Below are 22,202 nucleotides of genomic sequence, written 5' to 3'. Positions count from 1 at the left end.
AATATATAGAAACACACAATATATAGAAATATTTTGGTTGTGTAGTCTGAAGCCTGAACAAATATTTAGTTATTTGGTTAGTTATCAATCAAACACTTAGTTAATTGGATATTTATCATATATTATTATTTCATATGGTTCTGGCAATTGATTGACTTAATTAGTTATGTAATTAATGATGTAGGAAGCATGATACGTCTGTTTGATTTTTAAGTGTATTAGATACAATACACAACACACTGTGCGTCCTCTGACTAATTCTAAAACCCGGAAGTGTTTAGACGGTAAACAGAGGGCGCGTCTACCGATCAGATCTCGGTAAGTGTCAGAGCAAGACCGCTTTTAGGGAGCAAACAGCGTTCTCAAAAATGTGGGTCTCTATAGGATTAATCGTCGCAGTTTTATTCGTCGCGTTATTCCTCAAATATGTCTTTGGCACTGCCGGTCCGGGTCCTTTTGACATCGACACGCGCGAGCCGCCCAAGCCAGTGCAGCTGGATAAAAAGGAGAGAAACAAAGTGTTGAAACAAGGTGAATGTTTGTCTTTGTATCAGCTCTTTAACCACATTTATTTTGTTTCTGTTCCCTCAGAGTACTTGAGATTATTGATTTACAATATGCATAATACACACATATACTGAAATGTCTGTAATACTCCTACATTCGTCTGGAAACTAATCAACTAGTGGTAGCACCTAATCAAGAGCCAAACACCTCTTTAAAGGTAAAAAACTAGTACCTCAGTCATAGTACAGAATTTTTCATCCTGTTTAAATATAAGGCACGTAAGTTAAATTTGCACAATAAAAAATAAAACTACAGAATACAATTTTTTTTTTTTTTTTTTTTTTACAGTACTTTTATTCTATTTCACTGACGCTGAGCAAGATCCAAGTAGCCCTTAATAATAATTTGCACATTTTATTATATAATATAATATATATCCAGGGAGGTGTTAGATTGCCTATAAGCAAATATGCAGCTCACACTGGCACACCGAGCCACAACAGACTGTATTAGACTGCTACAACTAATAGTCTGTTAGTTGTAGCTGGGTGTACCTAATAAAGTGGCCTGCAGTGACTTCTACCTTGATGGCGGTTATAATGCATATACATTTAGGCTGCTGATCTTATCATGTCTGCCTTAATGACTGAATTAACCAAGGAACAACCTTAGATACAAGCTAGTCATGTTATTTAGTCAAGCTAGCTACCATTTATTTAGTTAGGTGTTAAATTAGTGTTGCTGACTTCAACAACAAATCTGATCACTGAAGATAAACCGTAGATGTGTTTGGGAAACACTGAAATGAACAGGGTTCATTGCTGGAACTGTTCTATGATTGTAACTATCTCTTTGCCCTCGACTCACATTACTTTTCTCTGAATACAGCGCTGGGTCAATTGCGCTGGGTCAATTGTGATTTAATAAAATTTGCATGAATGGTAGAGCAGTAATAGGCCTATAGTAATTTAGCAGTAATAGGCCAATAGGCCATGATGGGATCCGTGGTCAGAGGTGAGGTAGTGTGTCAGTCAGTCAACATTTACACAGAGCTTATGTTCAAATAATGTTATCCGTATAGCCACGATTTTGCCACTGATGTTACATCTGCTTCTCTACAGGTTTTTTGGCAAGCAGAGTACCTCAGGACCTTGACGCCATTGTGATCGGCAGCGGTATTGGTGGGCTGGGCATCGCTGTTCTGCTTGCCAAGGTCGGAAAGAAGGTCCTGGTGCTGGAACAACACGATCGTGCTGGAGGATGTTGTCACACCTTCACTGAGAAAGGCTTTGAGTTTGACGTTGGTGAGAATACCACCAGTGTGTCTGTTTTTTAGTCTCTAGACATGCCATGCCTGTTTGCAATTCAAATACTTTTTTTTCTGTGTTGAGAAAATAATTATTTATAATAAAAGCCTAAGATGAGTCAGTAAACACTTATTACACTTATATTAATGGTGTTAGTAGATGAAAGGTATGTAGTTAGGAAAATATATGGTTATATGTTCTATATATAGACACTTATATGTACCTCAGTTTCCTTCTGATCAGACATTGTAAAAGTGCAGTTAATTATTTTTATATATATATATATATAATAGTTATAATTATTAATTACTGTATTACTTCAGTCTTCAATAATGTGGTAAAAATGCATATGATCTGGTGAGATTTTAGCTCATGTCTAGTTGCAAGCTTTATCAACGCATTTAAATTCCTGTTATGTTATGAGACATTTTAAACATTTATTGATATCCAACACAAAGATTTCCATCATATGTAAGACTGGGAGAAATGTGTCAAAATCCCTGTCCTTGGTAATCCAAAAATTCGAGCTGTAGCAGATATAGATTAGTTTGAAAAACATTATTGCTTTATAGGCCTATTGCTTTAAAGTAACCACAGTAGTGACTTCGCCCTTCTCTGTCTTTGCTGCAGGGATCCACTACATTGGTAATCTAGAGGAGAATGGAAGGTTCCGCTGCATAGTGGATCAGCTGACCAATGGGCAGCTACAGTGGGAGCCGCTGGAAAACCCTTTCGACCAGGTGGTCCTGGGACCGCCGGAGAACCGGCGCATCTACCCCATTTACAGTGGCTATACCCGTTTTCCCGAGGAGCTGAAGAAGTGCTTCCCGGGAGAGGAGAAGGCCATCGATGAGTTCATGAGATTGGTTAATGTGAGTCACTCTGTGTTTTATTCATCAAAACTACAACACAGATGTAATTGAAGTAAAATTGCCACACTGTTATCAGACATTACAAATAGCCACATTACAGAAAGATGGGTTGTAATAAATATGAGCACAGAGCAAATCAGACCGAATGAAGCAATCATGTCTGAGACTGAAATGGTGTGAGAAGTCATGAGATGAATCTAGCAAAACGTCAGCTTTTATCTAGTCCAATATGAAACCAGGAAAATAAGGTTAAAGTTTTCTCTTAGTGTACTGGCTTCATGGGTCAAGTATACAGCTGAGTGCTTCATGCCCTCAGTTCTTCTAAAAGTTTGTACACCCTTAGGATAAACTGAGGCATGCAAAGATATTATGTCATTAAATTGGTTTGGTTTCAGAGGATGTTCGTTTAACATAAATAACAACAAGGCTTCAAAATGTATGATAAGTTAAGGTAGTACTACTGAAAACTGTCTAAATCTCTAGTAAATTATATGTCCCCCCCTACTCGTAAGTTGTATTGTTTTGGGATTTTGCATGTCTTTGCCTGTCTGATGTCTTATCTAGAAATGTAGCCATAGCGTGTGGATGATGATGGTCCTGAAGGCGCTTCCGTCTTCTGTGGCTAACTTCCTGGCATATACAGGGCTCGCTAATCGCCTGTCCTACTTCTTCTCCTATGGCTCACGCAGCCTGAGCGAGGTGGTGAACAGCCTGACGGAGAATAAAGAGCTCAGGGCTGTGCTCTGCTACATCTTCGGCACCTACGGTGAAATCCACATCTAATAGATTTTTTTATATAGCAGCTGACTATGGCAGAGAAAGTGCTAATATAATACTATTCTATTACCTCTTATACTACAGAGGAAGAGCTGTACTTAGTGTTGTGTTGTGATGTATTTGTAGGAAACCCCCCAAAAGAAGCCAGTTTCTCCATGCACAGTTTACTGATAAACCATTACTTGCCTGGTGCCTGGTACCCTAGAGGAGGCGCCAGTCAGATCGCCTATAACATGATCCCCATCATCGAGAAGGCAGGAGGAGCTGTGCTCGTCAGAGCACCAGTTAACCGGATCTTGCTCAACGCTGCCAATGAAGCTATAGGTAATATCAAACTCCTAATACTGTAAGTCATAGACTATGACTGTCTATGAATTAATGATGTTTCTGAAAGTGATTTGAGGATGATTTTGATTGCAGGGGTAAGTGTGATGAAGGGACAAGAGGAGGTCCATGTGCACGCTCCAATCGTGATCTCAGATGCAGGAATCTTCAACACCTACCAGCAGCTACTGCCTGAAGAGGTGCAGGCTCAGGCAGGTGAGATGGACACAGCAGCAATGTGAAGGAGCATGAGTAAAAGAAAAAGAAAACACTGAATAATAAAATAAAATAAGGACAAATATGTGTGGATAAATTCCTGGGAAAATGTGTCACATCACATGGCCAAATTTTGACTTTAAGGGCTATATATTGTTTGTCTTTAGTATTTGTTATGAAATAGCCAGGCAACTCTGACTGTAGTAGAGAAATGATACTCATCCTCAAATACAAAACATAGAGACAAAAAACCCTGACAATACCATTGTCTTATAGTCAATATAGATGTCTTATAGTTAATATAAATTACTTCCTGCTTTACTGCTGCCTTGCAGTTAATTTCTAGTAAATGAACATGAATTCATAAAATCTAAACTGTAACAACCGCACTGTGTGACAGCGATCCAGAAGCAGCTGAGTATGCTGAAGCACGGAGAAGGCGGCCTCAGCATCTTCCTGGGTTTGAACGGGACGAAAGACGAGCTGGGCCTCAAAGCCGACAACTACTGGATCTTCTGTGAGAATAATCTGGACGAGCAGTGAGTGACTAAACGTGCACCATTAGCGTATTTAAGTATATATAGGGCTTTATGTCTGAGCCTTTGTCTAAAGATACGTACTTATCCTTCCCCCCCCACCAGGTTCAGTGGCTATGTTAAAGGAGAGAGGGAGGAGTCAATGAAAAACATACCTCTGATATTTGTCGCCTCACCATCTGCCAAAGATCCTACCTGGGAGCAGAGAAGTCCAGGTAGGAAAAAAAGGAAAGTTTTAGCTAAGAAGTCTATAATTCTGTTAAGGTCTTATTTACATCTAAAACCAGGTCAATATTATTGTAATGAATTTTAATTGAATCCTGAATACTGATGAAGTCCCTGCTTTGCGCAGGTAAGTCCACTCTGTCTGTGGTCAGCTTCACACCTTACTCATGGTTCGAGGAATGGAAAGACGGGAAAGTCAAGAACAGAGGTGCCGACTACGAAGAGCTTAAGGAGACCATCGTCAACTCTGTTTTGGAAGTGTTAACTCAGTTGTTCCCCAAGATCAAGGACAAGGTACAGAGTTTCATTTCCTGTAATTGAAATAATATCTGTTTTTAAAATCAGCAGCTTGTTGTGATTTTGAGCTCTGCTTCTTTTCCCAAGAGTTTTCAGAAACCTCTTGTTCTTAAGAGCTTTTTTCCTACATTCTCTCTCTCTCTCTCTCTCTCGCTCTCGCTCTCGCTCTCTCTCTCTCTATGTGCAGATCGAGTTTACGGAGGCTGGCACTCCCATCACAAATCAGCACTATTTAGCAGCACCTAAAGGAGAGATCTATGGCGCTGACCACAGCACTTCCCGCTTCACTGCAGAAGTCTGCGCCACCATCAGACCACAAACACCCATCAAAAACCTCTTCCTTACAGGTGTGTGTGTGTGTGCATATTCATAAGTCTTCAGCTATGCGAAATCTGTTCAGCTTTATATAATATTGCTTGAATATTTACTCAGTGTGAATTTCTTCTCTTAGGCCAAGACCTGATTTCGTGCGGTTTTGCCGGAGCAATCGCAGGAGCTATGGTCTGCGGCTCTGCCATTCTCAACCGCAACCTTTTCATTGATGTCCAGGCCCTAAAAAAGAAACTGAAGCATGCCAACAGTAAAAAAGTCCAGTAAACACAGCAGCATGCACTCATCCCCAGCTGATTGCAGTACCAGCAAGATGACAATGATCATCACGTAATCCTCAGTAAATTATTATCTGCTCTGTTAATTATACTACAGTCTACAGTAATGAATTTCTATAGAGTTTAAATTTTGATAAGATATCGGTATTGCAGACCTCTGTTTTGACACAGTATTGATGATTGTTTTGGGTTTACTATGTCACTGAAGTCTTTTGCAAAAAAAGACAAACATGAAAACATTTACAGGTCATTTCTCTCAATCTAGTCAGTCAGTGAGCCTGGTGATCAGAAGACCAAACTGAGCACATGTAGAGTTCTTCAGCTTTTAGTGCACATTAGATTTAATAGGAAATTAACCAGATGGTGCATGTGATCCTTCTGCACTCTTTGGTTTACAGCTGCTGTAAATTTTACAAATCACTAAATGTCACACTATTTTTAACTATTTTTCGTCCATTACTAAATTTTAACATTTTTAATAACAAAGAACTTGGAGCACTGGTGTCAAACACTGAATGTATTTTTTTCTCAATGACAAGACCCAAGGCTGCTGTTCTATACAAACTGCCTACAAAAAAAACCCTCATTTGCAATACATTGTAATATATGAATGAAATTTCATACCTGGGGATCATTAATTATCTTTATTCTTGCTGATTTGGGTGTCAGGTCTGGATATGATTATATCTACAGGATGATCTTCTCATGTAACTTGAAAAGCTTTAGTGCTTTTTACTTTTCAGCCCCACTACAGGTGTTCCCCAAGGCTCGGTTTTCAGTCCTCTTATATTCACCGCATACACTAAATCAGTGGGCTCAGTGATCAGATCCCATGACTACAACTTAACTTCTGTTTTTATTCATCTTCAACACTAAAAGATGATATCTGAATGACTTGCTGTATAGAAATCCATCATTTGATGTTAAATCAATCGATCAGTCAATCACTAAATCAGTATAAAACTCTTTTCTCTCGGTGTGTTACTGTGATGTTGCACAAGCACCAGAGTAGCTGGAAAAGATGTTCCTGTCTCTTGGAGGATGCATGTGTTATCCTTCACCATTCCCTGATTGGTAGCTGACTTGTGAGAGGGTAGAATTAGGTTGTGAGAGGGAATTAGTAGGATAAGAAATTGGGAAGATAGTGAGAAGAAATTCCTTTTCAGCTTCAGGTTACAGAATGATCTTATGATAGCGTGGATTGCACTTATTGTTTATGTTCTAATACAGCTCTTCAACTCTAACCATGATTAGACATGAACGAATCATTTAATTATTGCCTGAACCAAACTAGCATTTGTATGAATCAGTATTCATTTGTATACAATGTGTTTTAATGTTGAAGCCTTGAAGAGTCTCTAACGACTGCTGTACTTTTTCTCAGCGGCTCTGAATAGACGCATCTGCACAATGACTAACTAAAATATAAATGAATTAGAATAAAACTGCAGCATTATGATTTAACTCAACTCTAATTTAACGTAAATTAATATAAAGACGGTTAGAGAGACAGTACGTTTTTCCAGCACTTTTAGTTATTTTAGTTCTCAATTGTTTTGCAGCATATCTTCATTATGGTAGTGGGAGTGTGTAGACCAGATCTGTGACACTTCTGAGATGTTAAACCTAATTTGTATTTAATTAATACCTTGTATTTGGTATTAATGCATGCTGCACTAATCACTGTGTTTTAACACAAAAAAGTTTGTTGTAGACTCTGCTGCCTTGATTCTTTTAAAACAAGTAAATGTGTTCATATTCTAGTATAAAACTCAATATTAAATAAAATGCTTTGATTATTTTTAAAAATACAAAACTGTGTTTTAGGACTTGGAGTGTGCTTTATTGCTTTTTAGCGTTTGTCGTAAATCTCATGTCTTTCCGTTTAACTGATATAACTCCGATATTAGTTGTTATTAATTATGTATTGTTAATGGTGTACAGTAGCACTGCATCATGGTGAGCTGATGAACAATAAACCAGCTTTACTGTTGTGTTGAGTGTTTCGTGTCATTTCTTTATAATTGTGTAAATAAAACACTTTTTTAAAAAAAATTAAGGAACAATCCACATTGTGACATGCACATTAATCTTTCTAATTAGCACAAGATCTTTTGTTGAGCATGCATTTTGTAATGACATGAGTTTAATGAAATGTGAAGTTCATTTTCACTGGCACTCATCAACATCACATAGATCGCCATATATGCATTATATACACTATATTGCCAAAAGTTTTGGGACACCCCTCCAAGCCATTGAATTCAGGGGTTGGGCTTGGCCCCTTAGTTCCAGTGAAAGGAACTCTTAATGCTTCAGCTTCATACCAAGACATTTTGGACAATTTCATGCTCCCAACTTTGTGGGAACAGTTTGGGGATGACCCCTTCCTGTTCCAACATGACTGCACACCAGTGCACAAAACAAGGTCCATAAAGACATAGATGAGGAACTTGACTGGCCTGATCTTAACCTGACAGAACATGTTTAGAATGAATTGGAGTGGAGACTGCCAGTCAGACCTTCTCATCCAACATCAGTGCCTGACCTCACAAATGCGTTTCTAGAGGAATGGTCAAATATTCCCATAAACACACTCCTAAACCTTGTGGAAAGCCTTCACAGAAGAGTTAAAGCTGTTATAGTTACAAAGGGTGGGCCCTCTCCATATTAAATTCATGTGCACGTAAAGACAGACATCCCAGTTTTGACCTGGCTCGTACTCTCTGCTCTAATTCATCCTAAAGGTATTCTATCAGGTTGAGGTCAAGTTCCTCCACACCAAACTCAGACCAGACTCAAACCATGTCTTTATGGACCTTGCTTTGTGCACTGGTGTGCAGTCGTGTTGGAACAGGAAGGGGTCATCCCCAAACTGTTCCCACAAAGGTGGGAGCATGAAATTGTCCAAAATGTCTTGGTATGAAGCTGAAGCATTAAGAGTTCCTTTCACTGGAACTAAGGGGCCGAGCCCAACCCCTGAAAAACAACACCTGAATTCAATGGATTGGAGGAGTGTCCTAAAACTTTTGGCAATATAGTGTAGCTGCATTGCATTCTGGGACTTTTTGACTTTTATTCTGGATTTCTGATTAATGTGATGAACACTACTGGAAATGATAAGGGGGGGGGCATTTGCCCTTTTAGGACTTTCTAGAAAAAGCCATTTTAACTGCATTAGCAACGTCACCCTGTGACGTCAAAGCAGCACACAACCTCTTATTTTTCACAGGAACAACAAAAACACAGGCAACCCACACATACAGCACAAGAATCACTGTGCACGTCCAAAATATTTCATTATAATTATAGCTAATGCAATATCACATACAGTACTAGCCACCTTACAAGACAAAATGCATTTTAAAAAACGCCTGTCTGGAAAATTGGTTGCCAGATTGTTTGTTTCCGGCAAATTTTTTGCTCAACTCTCTTGATTCTCTAACTAACGCTTCTATAAGGATTTCCGTGAATCTGGCAACCCTTGATGTCTGGAACCATGATGGGAAAATTTTTTCATAAAAAATCTTATTAGCTCACGTTACTCACCATTTTGATTCAAATTAAGCTAAAGGTATGTGTGTTTTTAGCTCAAGGGTGTGGTAGTTCATTTTTGGTCATAAATCTGACGATGTTTGAAGGCTGAAATTTGAGTAAATCAATAATATTACGTTGATTGACATTTTTGTCCTAGTTTGATTCGCTGTCATTAAATATATTAATTCAGCAAGCTTCAGTATTTCTTTTTAGCATTGCTTTTTTTAGATTGCTGAATTAATATATTAAAATATTTAAGTTTAGTCTAAAGATTTCACTCATGCTATATATATATATATATATATATATATATATATATATATATATCTTATAATATATCCTATTATTTTTAGGATATATGAGCCAGGCTTATTCACATGCACATTCACATGCTCCAAGTCTCCAAAGTCGCACAGTATGTGTGTCAGATTAACATGGATACATAAAGCAAGTCAATGCGCACTGCGTAGTACGGTAGTATGCTAGTCTGGATGTAGCCCTAGCAACCGCCCCGTGTCACGTGATCACCTTTAGCGACCCTATAACGGATTAGCATGCTAATTAGCATGCATTACTAAATAAATAATCGAGCATGCTAATTAGCGTGAATTAGCATGCATTACTAGGTAAATAATCGAGCATGCTAATTAGCGTGGATTAGCACGTTAATTAGCATGCATTACTAGATGAATAATCTAGCATGCTAATTAGCGTGAATTAGCATGCGTTACTAGATAAATACTCGAGCATGCTAATTAGCGTGGATTAGCACGCGTTACTAGATGAATAATCGAGCATGCTAATTAGCGTGAATTAGCATGCATTACTAGGTAAATACTCGAGCATGCTAATTAGCGTGGATTAGCGCGCTAATTAGCATGCATTACTAGATAAATGATATAACATGCTAATTAGCATGCAATACTAGATAAATAATCTAGCATGCTAATTAGCATGGGTTAGCACGTTAATTAGCATGTAATATTTCTCTTCGTTTTCAATATCTCTTATTTATTTATTTATTTATTTATTTATTTATTTATTGTTGTTTATTTTCATATCATTTTCAGAAATATGGATGATTTCACTTCAAATTATGAAATATTAGCAGAAATTGGCAAAGGCGCCTACGGGAAAGTGTACAAAGCGAGGGAGGTCGGTCACAAACAGCGCCTCCTAGCGGTGAAGAAGCTCAACATCAGCGCAGACCCGGACGCAGGAATCCCGCAGTTCATGATCCGCGAGGTGGCGCTATTGCGGAAAATAGGCTATTTCAACCACCCAAATGTAGTGAAGTAAGTAAATAATAAAATAAATAAATATTAATAAAATTGTAATTAATTTTAATAGTAATAATAAAAAAACAAACCCTTTCATTTACAACTAATGGCCACAAGAGGGCGCACTGTGTCAGCTTTAAACTGCCAGATTGGCGTTAATCATACACTCTAATAATAATAATGGTTCAGTTGGATGCCATGTTGTCCTTTAAAACTTTTTGTTCAATTAATAAAGTGTCTTAACTCTAATAAAGTGTAATAAACTCTAGCAGACCTCGCAATAACATGCTCTCCATGTCACATAAAACTGTGAAGATTCCCTAATGATAGTCCAGTGATCAAAGAAATTGACTGCGCTCATGTTCATGGCATCAGAGCACTAAGGACATTCTAATGAATTACTTAATACTAAATTAATGAATTATTTTCACGCTAAAAGTTTGCGTAACATGGTTGTGCTTTCACCAATCGTGTAATGATGATTCAAGTCCAGCTTGCATTTGTTTGCTTATATTTGTAGTTTTTACTGTATCTGATTAAAAAATAAATCCTCTGAGACATTTTCTTTCTGAAGGTTATTGGATGTGTCAGCTAGTTTGAAGAAACCAGGTTTGGACCTGACGCTGGTGTTTGAGTACATCGACCAGGATCTGTCCTCTTTCCTCAGCACAGTGCCTGAAGACGGTCTTAGCAGAGACAAAATAAAAGTGAGAGAACCTCCTTTACTGATGTGTAAAGTCTAATATGTGTGTATAATGGCTTCATTTCAGCTAAAATCCACTAAAGCTATTTCTAATTAATTTCCTTCTTCTCAGTTCTTGAAATGAAATTCATGTAGTATCTTTTCCTCCTGTCCTTTATGTACATTAGGACATAATGCGGCAGCTGCTAAAGGGCCTAGACTTCCTTCACACTAACACCGTCATACACCGTGACCTGAAGCCCTGTAACGTGTTGCTGAGCAGCCGTGGAGAAGTGAAGATCGCAGATTTCGGCTTGGCGAGGATCTACACTAACCACATCGCCCTGACTCCCTGCGTGCGTACATCCCGTATCCCGCATCCCGTATCCTTTCTCCAGTATTACAGCGTACATCAGTGACCATAAACGCCGTAACATTCTTGTTTACGTGTGTGTAGGTAGTGACTCTGTGGTACAGAGCTCCTGAGGTGTTGCTCCATTCAGGCTACATGTCCTCTGTGGATATCTGGAGCGCCGGCTGCATCTTCGCGGAGCTCTTCCTGCTTAAGTGATTGCACGAAATAACACGCAAAGTAGCGCCGCATGTTGTGTTGTTCCCGTGCTGATGCTTCCTTCCTTTATTTTTGTTGTACAGACCTTTGTTCCAGGGACACACAGAAGTCCAGCAGCTTCAGAAGATCTTTGAGTCAGTACAGATTTCATCCAGTTTTGAACTCAGGATAAAATCGATTTCTTTTTCCATTCTGATTCTTGTCTTTGTGCCATTCAATGTATATTTAAAGGGTGATTGGGTTACCTGCTAAAGAGGACTGGCCTAAAGAAAGCCCTATCCATTATAATCCAGCCTGGGGTAGACAAGACGGCAGCACACAGCTGCTGCCGAGTCTGACCACAGAGGAGAACAGCCTGCTCAGTGTGAGTGTTATCTAATATCCACATAATCTATTATATTTGATCAATAATGACTATAACAGCGTGTGTGTGTGCGCGTAGATGACCTGAAATGCACTGATGTGAAATTCATGGCTCTAGATGTACCATCCTGACAAATAAATGAATGAATGAATAAAATTTGATCAAATCGATGATTTCTTCATTCTCTCCTCCATGCAGCAATGTCTGGCCTTCAGTCCATCTCAGCGCATCTCTGCTGTTAGAGCTTTAGACCATCCTTTCTTGGCTGGTCCTTAGCTTTAAAACACAATGGTTGACATGAAGAAATATTAAGAAGAAGGGGCCTGATAGAGGGATGACTTGGGATCTTCGTACACACACACACACACACACACACACACGGGAAATCAAGTAAGGAATAACACACTTGGGGGTGTGCTGTACAGGGATATCGGATGGAACCCTGAAGTTGTTAGTTTTCATATAACAGCATGTCTTAAAGTCTTTTATTCCTCTTATACTTCAGCAATAATTATGTTTTTTTTATTTTTTTTTATTAACAAACTACAACTTATACTTTTTGTCAGTTTATAGCTACATTTCATGGATCAAGTTCCTTCATGTTATCACTAAGGTTATAGCAGCTGTCTACTCTTGAAGTTCCAATAAACGTCTGTCACACAAGTCGACAATAAGCGTATTAAGATGTACATCGATTCAAACCCTGCACTGTTTTCAGAGCTGCTTTTATCGAAATTTATTCAACTTCTGAGCAAATCAGAGTCGAGCACAGCGCTGTGGTTTAGACGAAGTGGTGTTTAAAGCACAGGTGTAGAAACCACAGTCTGTCGTGTCTTATTACGTGGGAAGATAAAAAGGCGTATCGGGGGTATTTTTCAGCCGCTAGCGGAAACGTAGACTTTGAAGAAACTATAAAAGGCGTTAGTGAATTTTCTTTTGCTCCATCACTGGACTTTTCTTTATAGAACTGTGGGAAAAAATGTTCGCACATTATGCAATTGATGAAATAATTTCAGGCTGTAAGTTTTGCTTCTGCATTTACACTCGCAGTAATTAAAAAGAGAAGGGATAAGTGTTAATAAACTGTTGTAATAGTCAGATATTTGACTCAAGTTCATATTCAATAGCGGTTATACCTCATTCTGACATGTGGTGTGACGGGATTTTCACACTTATTACTGAAATTAAATACAGAACGGAAATGCGCACTCTATTTTAAGCAGCTGTGTACTAATAATGAATATTGCATTCTTTAAGGTTGCTTACTGTACACAATAAGGCCTAAAATGTATATATATATATATATATATATATATATATATATATATATATATATATATATATATATATATATATATATATAAAGGAAAATATAATACGGCTGTAGTAGAAAGCCAGAACATTAGGCAATCATAAAGTTTTGTGTTTGTTTTGTGTTATCAACAGCTCAGGTCATGCTTACTCAGCTAAAGTATTTCCACTGCAACTTCAGGGCTCATATCTTTTACGAACTGTCCGACAGCAACTTTGCGTAAGGATGAAACTGATTGTTCAGCAGCACAGTTCGGTTTGTTGTTTATGTTTTCATGTGTTTCCATGAGAGGTTTTGCTTACAATCTTTGCCGGATTCGACGCTGAACTGTTCTGAAAAACAACAACAACCCTGTCTTTATGGTTTTGCGGGTTGTCTAGGATCAGTTTTTAGATTTCTAATGTGTCTTTGTTGTTAGAATTGTTTTTTTTTTTTTTGCCCCAAAGCAATTAAAACAGTTCAAAGTTTTCCAGAGTACTGTATTTTGTTGCTTTTCTGCTCATTATGTGATTGTCTTTCAATACACCAGAAAAAATGCGATGTGAGTAAAGTATGTTTCATCCCAAGTGGCTCACTATATGAAGCCTGTTATCACAGCAGGACACTCAGGGCCCATATGTAGAATATGTCTAAAAAAATCGTCTTTAGCTCAGGGCTATAACGTGTACAGGTTCCCAATCCTGGTCCTGGAGGACCCTCTGTGCTATATTTGAATGTTCTTCCTGTTTAACTCACTGTTGATTAACTTATAAGTTGAATCGGATGTGTTGGGAGCAGGGAAAACACTAATATGTCTAGGACAGGGGTACTTCAGGAGCAGGGTTGGGAACCACTAGCCAAGAGGTTTCTGTGTTCAATGTAGCTCTTCAGATATCCATCAACAAGCCACTTGGGCCTCAGGTATTCAAATATATAGATCTATAACCTGCATATTTTCACAAATAGGGTTAGGTATCATAGGTGAAATAAGTTTGTATTAAAATTAACAACTCTTTATGAAAGAATGGGTTGACAAAATAAAATCTGAAGTCTGATATGTCCACACTTCACAATACTCTTAACAAGCCAATGGGCAAAGAAAATGGCGGTGCCTGACTGGTTGTCATGGAAACAGTGACTGATTGTCATGTCAGGTATATTAGTATATTAAATTGAAACTAATAATGTGTTTAATGCTTTATATATTTTTTTGCACGTAAAAAACAACGTGACAAGTTAAGGGGATTACGTGAGGATGTCACGTGAGCACTTGTTAGCTCCTCAGGTAGGTTTCAATGAAGCCGTTGGTTTCTATAAATAAGATGGCAGAAGATGGCAGTTTATAGAAAAAAGGGGCTTCTCTGAGATCAAATCTGAAGGATATACTTAAAACAAAGTTTATACAAAGCTAAAAAATAAGCCTTGGACAACATTGTCTGTGGGAGTTAGCCTATAGTTGACCACATCATTGTACACTTTATCTGCTGTAAATACAACGTGCACATACCTCTCTATGCAGACCCTGACATAGCCTTATTTATTGATGTACATATTTACATATTTATCTGCACTTGTTCATTTGCACAATTTCTACTATTTGCACTTCTTTTAGATGCTAAACAGCATTTCCTATGCTATCTATCTATCTATCTATCTATCTATCTATCTATCTATCTATCTATCTATCTATCTATCTATCATGGCATAAACTGTCTTGTCTTGTTCAACTGCAGTGAAATAGAATATCTATCTATCTATCTATCTATCTATCTATCTATCTATCTATCTATCTATCTATCTATCTATCTATCTATCTATCTATCTATCATGGCATAAACTGTCTTGTCTTGTTCAACTGCAGTGAAATAGAATATCTATCTATCTATCTATCTATCTATCTATCTATCTATCTATCTATCTATCTATCTATCTATCTATCTATCTATCTATCTATCTATCATGGCATAAACTGTCTTGTCTTGTTCAACTGCAGTGAAATAGAATATCTATCTATCTATCTATCTATCTATCTATCTATCTATCTATCTATCTATCTATCTATCTATCTATCTATCTATCTATCTATCTATCTATCTATCATGGCATAAACTGTCTTGTCTTGTTCAACTGCAGTGAAATAGAATATCTATCTATCTATCTATCTATCTATCTATCTATCTATCTATCTATCTATCTATCTATCTATCTATCTATCTATCTATCTATCTATCTATCTATCTATCATGGCATAAACTGTCTTGTCTTGTTCAACTGCAGTGAAATAGAATATCTATCTATCTATCTATCTATCTATCTATCTATCTATCTATCTATCTATCTATCTATCTATCTATCATAAGGCGTTATAATGGCATTTATTGAAAGAAATGTAACAACGTGACTTTTCACTAAGTTTTTATATTATGCCTGTTGGCAGTGGGTTTGTTTTATGGAAACCACTGGGTAGTGTGAGTTACACCTACAATATTTTAATTGCCCGTGTGTATAGATCTGCCCCATTCCCTTTGGGTTTTGTTGTTGATCTGGTCAGTAAATAAAAGGTCAACACACCAAACAAGCTCATAAAATGGTTGGTTATGTTTGCTGCTTTTATTTCCCCGCAACCTTGACCTCTTCAGATGGAAGGCCGCAAACCCGCAGCCACAGAGAGGTATTTTTATCATCTCTCCCTCTCATACACACGCGTGTATATTTAACACACAGCTTAAAAGGGCTTTTCTCCGCCTCTAACCGAGGTGTCGTGCGCATGCGCAAATGCCGCATGGCTGGCCAGGCACAGCTGAGCTGACCCGTCTGGAGAGCATGTAAGTACTCCTCTGCCGATTAAAAAACAACAACAAACAAAACAAAAGCGGTGTGTATGCGTTTTGTATGAGAGATAGACTTCTTTATTATTAAATGATCCAATTTTCTCTCTAGGTATTCATACATGTGCAACAGTTAGAAATGTAGTTTGTTTATATGCAAGGACGCATATCAGTTTTGTCTCCAAAATATCAGTTTTACGACTTTACATGATTTTACGAAATGCTTGTAATAGTTTGTATTTTTGCACGGATAGGACTAGCTGCAATATAAACCGCTCGTGGTGTCTCTTTTTTTGTTGTTGTGTGCGCGCACCTGTTGCCAAAGCGCGCACCCGTTGCCAAAGCGCGCACCCGTGGAATTTCAGCTCATAATTCACTCCTCAGCACAATGCCATACTGTAGACACAGACTCTGCATACAAATCTGATATACTTATTATTTTGAAGTAGTTGGTGTTTGGTTCATGACAGATTTTGGCGGTGGAGTATCAGTCCTCAGGTCCATGGATTTGCCACTTTGTCTTTGGATATATTTCTTGCTATAGAGATTCACACTAACTTTTTACCTGCCATACATACATTATGCTAACCTACATCTACGGTATGATGGGTTTTTTTTTGACAAAACAGGAAAGGTTTTTATGCAATGGGGGATTTGGGGAGATTTACATGCATGTGTATTTGCATAGAACTCTGTTAAAAGTGTATTTTCATAAGAAGGTTATATTTCAGTCATTTGTTTAAATGAAATAGAAGAGTTGAAAGAGGGAGTTTGGGCATGGTGCCTCCTGCCATGACTTTTCCCCCTGAATGTTCTTTCTGGAATCTTTCCGAAGTGTGTGTGTGCTCCCACCCATGTCTATGTATGATATAGTTCCTGGATTAGTATTGTGAGTTTAACTGATCATAGACTGAACAAATAACATACTCTAATTTCACCTACACTTTACCCTCTGGTTAAAGCTTCTCAATAGGACGGTACATCGGAGTGTTTCAGTATCAGAAAGCATTAACAGTAGAACACTTAATTATTCTTGAGGAATCATTAAGGAACCCCTTAAGAGTGTATCTTGAGGTCTTCAAAGTACCATCGTCCATCACACCCGCAGCCCACGCACTTATTTCAACACATTATTCATCTCATTGCACATTAATGGATTTTCTGCCAGGCAACCAAACAGACTTTTTTTTCTGTGAAAGATGCCAACAGTAGAAGCCTGGTTTATAATGTAACATAATGTAATGTCATTTTTATACCCTGAAGTCAATTGTTCTAATTATAGAGCAAGATATATTTGTGTCTTTTATTGGCAAGAGTCTTGGAGCTGACCTTAGCCTTCAAAATAGAGCCTTAAAATAAGCAAAGGATCAAAACAAAAGTCCTACCTCTTTATAAGAGACAGTCTACTTGTTGGTTAAGACATTAATGAAATAGATGAACAAAAAACACCTGGCTTACACAGATGTGAGAGATTTAGATGTGCGTGTGTCAAAGGTTTTATTTGAACCAAAGTTCACTTCTTACTTATCAATTTTATTTCGTTTTTTTAAATATCCATTTCAAATCCATATTGAAAACATCATGTCAGTCCCTTTCTGATACGATTCCCTCCTCATTCAGTAGAGCATCAACATGATGGCCACCAAGTTGACAGACTTTACTTAGTAAGTCTTTGTTAGTTACATTCTGGCCCTGACTCCTGCATATTGCCAGCAAATGCTCAGAACAAGTCCGTGTGTTGGCCCGTCATGCAGAGGCAGAATCCTGATAATCATTTTGGGATTGACTTTTAATCTTTACCAAAGGGTGGCAATCATTCTGGAGCTGACTGTATTGTATATCGTAGTGTCTAGTACTGGACAACAGGGACATGAACATGAAGCTGTTGGTGCTTATGTAAAGCTTCCTAAACCCGTGATGATGTGTGGTTAGGAACATAGCCTCATACTTACTGCTGGATAATTATAGGGCACTGTGCTGAGCAGATATTAGGGGGGTGTGTGTGTGTGTGTGTATGCGCTTGCCCGTGTCTATGTATGATATAGTTCCTGGATTAGTGTTGTAAGTTTAACTGATCACAGACTGAACAAATAACAATTTTACCTACACTTTACCCTCTGGTTAAACATTTAAAGCGTCTCTATAAGACGCTACATCAGAAAGCATTAACAGTAGAACACTTCATTATCCAACGAACCCTTGAAGAAACGTTAAGGAACTTCCTGTCTTGAGGTCTTCCATGTAACATCATCCATCACACTGCTTCTTCTCTCTCTCCACCTTTCTGATTTTAACACAGAGTGCAGTATATGCATGATGGGATGTGCACTTATAGGACATTAAGTAAGTCTGTTGTCTGTCGAGCCACATCACACCACCCCTATCGATTAGTCACTTCATTTCAGTATATCAGGTTTTGTTTTTTAATCTGTTTGCTATTGGATGCGACTTATGTGGAGCCATGCAAATACTTCTGAAATTGTTATTACTGTAAAAACTGAAACACATAAGTACAGCTTGGACTATTATCTGAGTTATTAGTAAAAAATAATCAGTAACCTCTGACCATTTAGATTGTAGTCATTTATCAGCTCTGTGCTGTCATAATAATAACTTTGAGGATATATATAACTATACTGGAACTTTATAAATCTCTCGTCAAAGGACCTGGTTTTGCTTACAGGGTGCCAAAAGTTCTGTTAAAAACCTGTTGCTTCTGCCCATGAGCACCCTCAACTCTGTGTTTTATTGTCAGATGAAGCGTATTGTGCTTTGACTCGGAGCTTGGAATGCTGACGTTAACAGTTTAGGTGTTTGGGAGAAGCTGAAACCTTGTGCCTCCACACCCAGTGTTAAACACACACACACACACACAAAACACACACAAACCAAATCTGATTGTATGATAGATCAGATTAATATTAACAGATATGAATTCAGTACTTATTGTTTTTTAAGTCTGAGACATCCGTGTTGCTCGTGCTCGGCCAATGCTACAGTCTCTCTGATAAGGTCATGATGTCATTATTTATTCACGGTTCCTGGAGCTCAGCTTTGTTTGTGTCTTGGCTGTGGCCTGGAGACCAGGTAGCCACGGGAAACTGTGTGTGTGTGTGTGTGTGTGTGTGTGTGTGTGTGTGTGTGTGTGTGTGTGTGTGAGTGAGTGAGTGAGTGAGTGAGTGAGAGAGAGAGTGTGTGTGTGTCTGTGAGCTGAATATCTCTCTGGCTACTCCAGTCCTGTTTTAGGCAGCATCAAGTCATTAAATCAGTTTTAACATGACTAACAGACATTAAAATATCCTTTGTGAAATCGCTCTTCTCCTGTCTGCTGCCACTGTGCTGCTCAGATCATTTTAGGACTCATGGATTCTCAGATTTATTTCATGCCGGTCTGCACAGCCAAGGCAGAAAGGTTATTATTATCAATATTTTTGTAGTGAAATGATTTAGAAGCTGTGAAAGTGTAGGAACTTTAAAGACCAGGATTTAAAGTAATGCTGGGAGATCTGATGATATGAAATTGATATTGTGATAATGCACATTTAGATTTTTCGTGGTTATTTTTTTAACTTATCAAGTAAATACAGCTGATAAAGTTTTAGATATTTTGTACAGTTTTAAAGCTTGAATCTTTATTTTTTCTTAATCTTTACATTTTTGCTTAAGATAAGATAAACCTTTATTTGTTTTGGTGTTCATTTAATTTTTTTGAAAAATCTACTAATTACAACAATAATTCTATCTATCTATCTATCTATCTATCTATCTATCTATCTATCTTTTAAAGAAATGAACTCTGAAAGGGAGGGGAAATTTTTCTTTCTTTTTTATTAGATAAAAGTATAATATTTATTGATTTGACAATTTTTAAGTGCAACTGTAATTTGATTTTTTCTTTCTTTTTTTTTTTTTTTTTTACTGTTTTAACGTGTAACCCTAACACCCTGGCTTTTATTAACAAAATTGCCAAAAAAAATACAAATAGTGGTAAAAGATAAATTAAGAAAGACAAATAATTTTGTCCAACTTTTGCCTTTTATAATAGCCACCAACATTTCCTCTAGGTTAAAGGTCATGCTTATTTATTTATTTATTATTTATTTGGATTTTTTTTCCTCTTCTTTTTCCTGGCAACACCGAAATTCATTCCTTTTTTTTTTTTTTTTTTTGCTAAATATTTTTTTTAAAGAAAATAGAGCTTGTTATGTAACACCAGAAAATCATACTTTTTTATGAGCAACTGCTGCTGCCTGTAAATCGATGTTTTTACTTTTTAAAACAAATGCACTAATTTATGCATTAGTTACACACTTTTATGGTTTTGTGCATAATTATCAGTCATGTATTAAAGTTTGTTGGTTGCTGGATTTCTTTATTATTCACTCTATAGTACGAATGTTACAGACATATTCACTGAGGATTTTTTTTTTTTTTTCCCATTTCCCATTCTTGGGAAATCAAGGAATTCTGTATTTAAATATCAGGATCTTTAGTGATTTAAAAAAAAATTACTTTAATGCATAGATTATGCCACTGAGGCTTGTTTTAACTGATGACAAACGACATAGCAATATAAAGAGATCAAAAAATTTATCCATTACTATTCATCTGATGACCTCATAGTAGCTCATTTATAGTAACCCAAATTGTGGTTTTGCAGTTTGTTATAGAACATTAAACCATAAATCCTGCCTTTTCTTATCATATGCTGTGTGATATTTGGCTTTACTGCATTGACCGTTACTGGCCCTGTGCCTAACTGCTGTATTATATGGAAAAAGTCTGTGTGACAGAAAAGGAAAGAATCCACACAAGACTCAAGAATGAAAACACTCTGTATTATTTAGTGAAATGTTGTTGAAGCGCTGGGTTTATAGAGTACACGGTGCGCTGTGAAAGGTTGTCTGAGTGCTGCCGTGTGTCAAAGGTTTTGAGTTACAGTGCAAGGGGAGAATCCCAGATGCTAGAGCAGCAAATCAAACCAGGTCATCTTACAGAGCCTGAGATGTACAGTTCTCTTAAGATGGCATGCTGGTTTGAGAATAGACTGAAGTGGGAGCTAATTTTTATAGCTGACATGTTTAACAGGTGGACACGGTTATCTTGAGAGCTGAGTTGTGTTAAAGATCGTGCTTAGGAATACAAGGGGCACAGGTTTTCTTGATGCATGTGAGAAAGTGAACGTAACTCCTGTTGCTGTTGGTGAAAGGAGGTCCGATTTATTTCCAATCAACTTTAAGTACTAGAGAATGCCAGAATGATGAATGTCCGATAACTCTGATTTCTCTGATTTCTCAACAGTGCTGCATCCTCAAAGGAGCGACCAGGATGGTAGACGGCTGTCTTATTAACAGAGCCAGCTCCTCTCCAAGCTGCTGATTGGTCGAGGCGTTCTGATCTACTGACTCCTCCCATTTCTTCCCCTCTTCGAAGTCTGGAGCTTAACTAGACCCCGGGATCAATAGAACCCCTTTTATAAATGTGTCTTCAGCCTGAGCTTACAGCAGAAGACAGGAAGTGACAAAACAGAAAGATGGAAAGTTCAGCAGCAGAGTCCCGAGCCGAGAGGATCGCTCGCTACAAAGCCGAAAGGAGGCGGGAGCTGGCGGAGCGCTACGGAAACCTGGAGGAGGAGCTTCCATCAAAGAGGGAGAGGGAAGGGCGTGGCACACACCGTGACTCCACCCGCTCTGGCAGGATCCAATCACATGGAGTTAACAGAGACGTGAAGTTATGTGGCAGAGCTCCCGCTGAGGAAGAGCATATCACCAATGGATGCAACGGGGATGCTAAACCCGAGAAGTCCAACCTGCACAGGTGACATTTACACACTGTTTTCTTTACATTGTTGAGAATTTTTAGCCAAATTTCAGCTGTACCATATACACAGGAAACTATTTCATTTCTTATCTTACACCCACTTTCTAATCAGCCAATCATGTGGCAGGAACCACAGTGCAATAAATCCAACAGATGCAGG

The 22,202-nt window shown here is 37.9% G+C and overlaps 3 protein-coding genes across 9 annotated transcripts in view; all 3 read left to right on the top strand.

The window, feature by feature from the left end:
• The first annotated feature begins 261 nt into the window (after positions 1-261).
• On the top strand, positions 262-7,663 carry retsat.2 (retinol saturase, tandem duplicate 2). The gene is made up of 11 exons (XM_058418062.1): positions 262-531; positions 1,629-1,811; positions 2,445-2,686; positions 3,251-3,452; positions 3,590-3,787; positions 3,884-4,003; positions 4,404-4,542; positions 4,645-4,754; positions 4,892-5,058; positions 5,249-5,408; positions 5,513-7,663. The coding sequence occupies exons 1-11, from the start codon at positions 369-371 to the stop codon at positions 5,656-5,658; spliced, it is 1,830 nt and encodes a 609-aa protein (XP_058274045.1). The 5' UTR covers positions 262-368; the 3' UTR covers positions 5,659-7,663.
• Positions 7,664-10,280: 2,617 nt separating this feature from the next.
• On the top strand, positions 10,281-13,378 carry cdk21 (cyclin-dependent kinase 21). The gene is made up of 7 exons (XM_058416962.1): positions 10,281-10,501; positions 11,061-11,193; positions 11,357-11,524; positions 11,626-11,735; positions 11,823-11,873; positions 11,971-12,103; positions 12,302-13,378. The coding sequence occupies exons 1-7, from the start codon at positions 10,281-10,283 to the stop codon at positions 12,377-12,379; spliced, it is 894 nt and encodes a 297-aa protein (XP_058272945.1). The 3' UTR covers positions 12,380-13,378.
• A 2,767-nt stretch (positions 13,379-16,145) lies between these two features.
• svilc (supervillin c) overlaps positions 16,146-22,202 on the top strand; it is a 31,547-nt gene continuing 25,490 nt past the window's right edge. For 4 of the 7 annotated variants that reach the window (XM_058414261.1, XM_058414271.1, XM_058414278.1 and 1 more), the window contains exons 1-2: positions 21,416-21,434; positions 21,524-22,039. In XM_058414261.1, coding sequence (XP_058270244.1) covers positions 21,756-22,039 — 284 coding nt within the window. In that variant the 5' untranslated portion in view covers positions 21,416-21,434; positions 21,524-21,755. Of the gene's footprint in view, positions 16,220-21,415; positions 21,435-21,523; positions 22,040-22,202 lie in introns of those variants that run through there. The other 3 variants (XM_058414293.1, XM_058414285.1, XM_058414254.1) reach the window with 2 other exon arrangements.

The sequence above is a fragment of the Hemibagrus wyckioides genome, linkage group LG02 (assembly GCF_019097595.1).
Source record: "Hemibagrus wyckioides isolate EC202008001 linkage group LG02, SWU_Hwy_1.0, whole genome shotgun sequence".
Classification (NCBI taxonomy): domain Eukaryota; kingdom Metazoa; phylum Chordata; class Actinopteri; order Siluriformes; family Bagridae; genus Hemibagrus; species Hemibagrus wyckioides.
The sequence above is the reverse complement of the archived record's forward strand: the minus strand, read 5'-3'. Positions and strand labels throughout refer to the sequence as shown.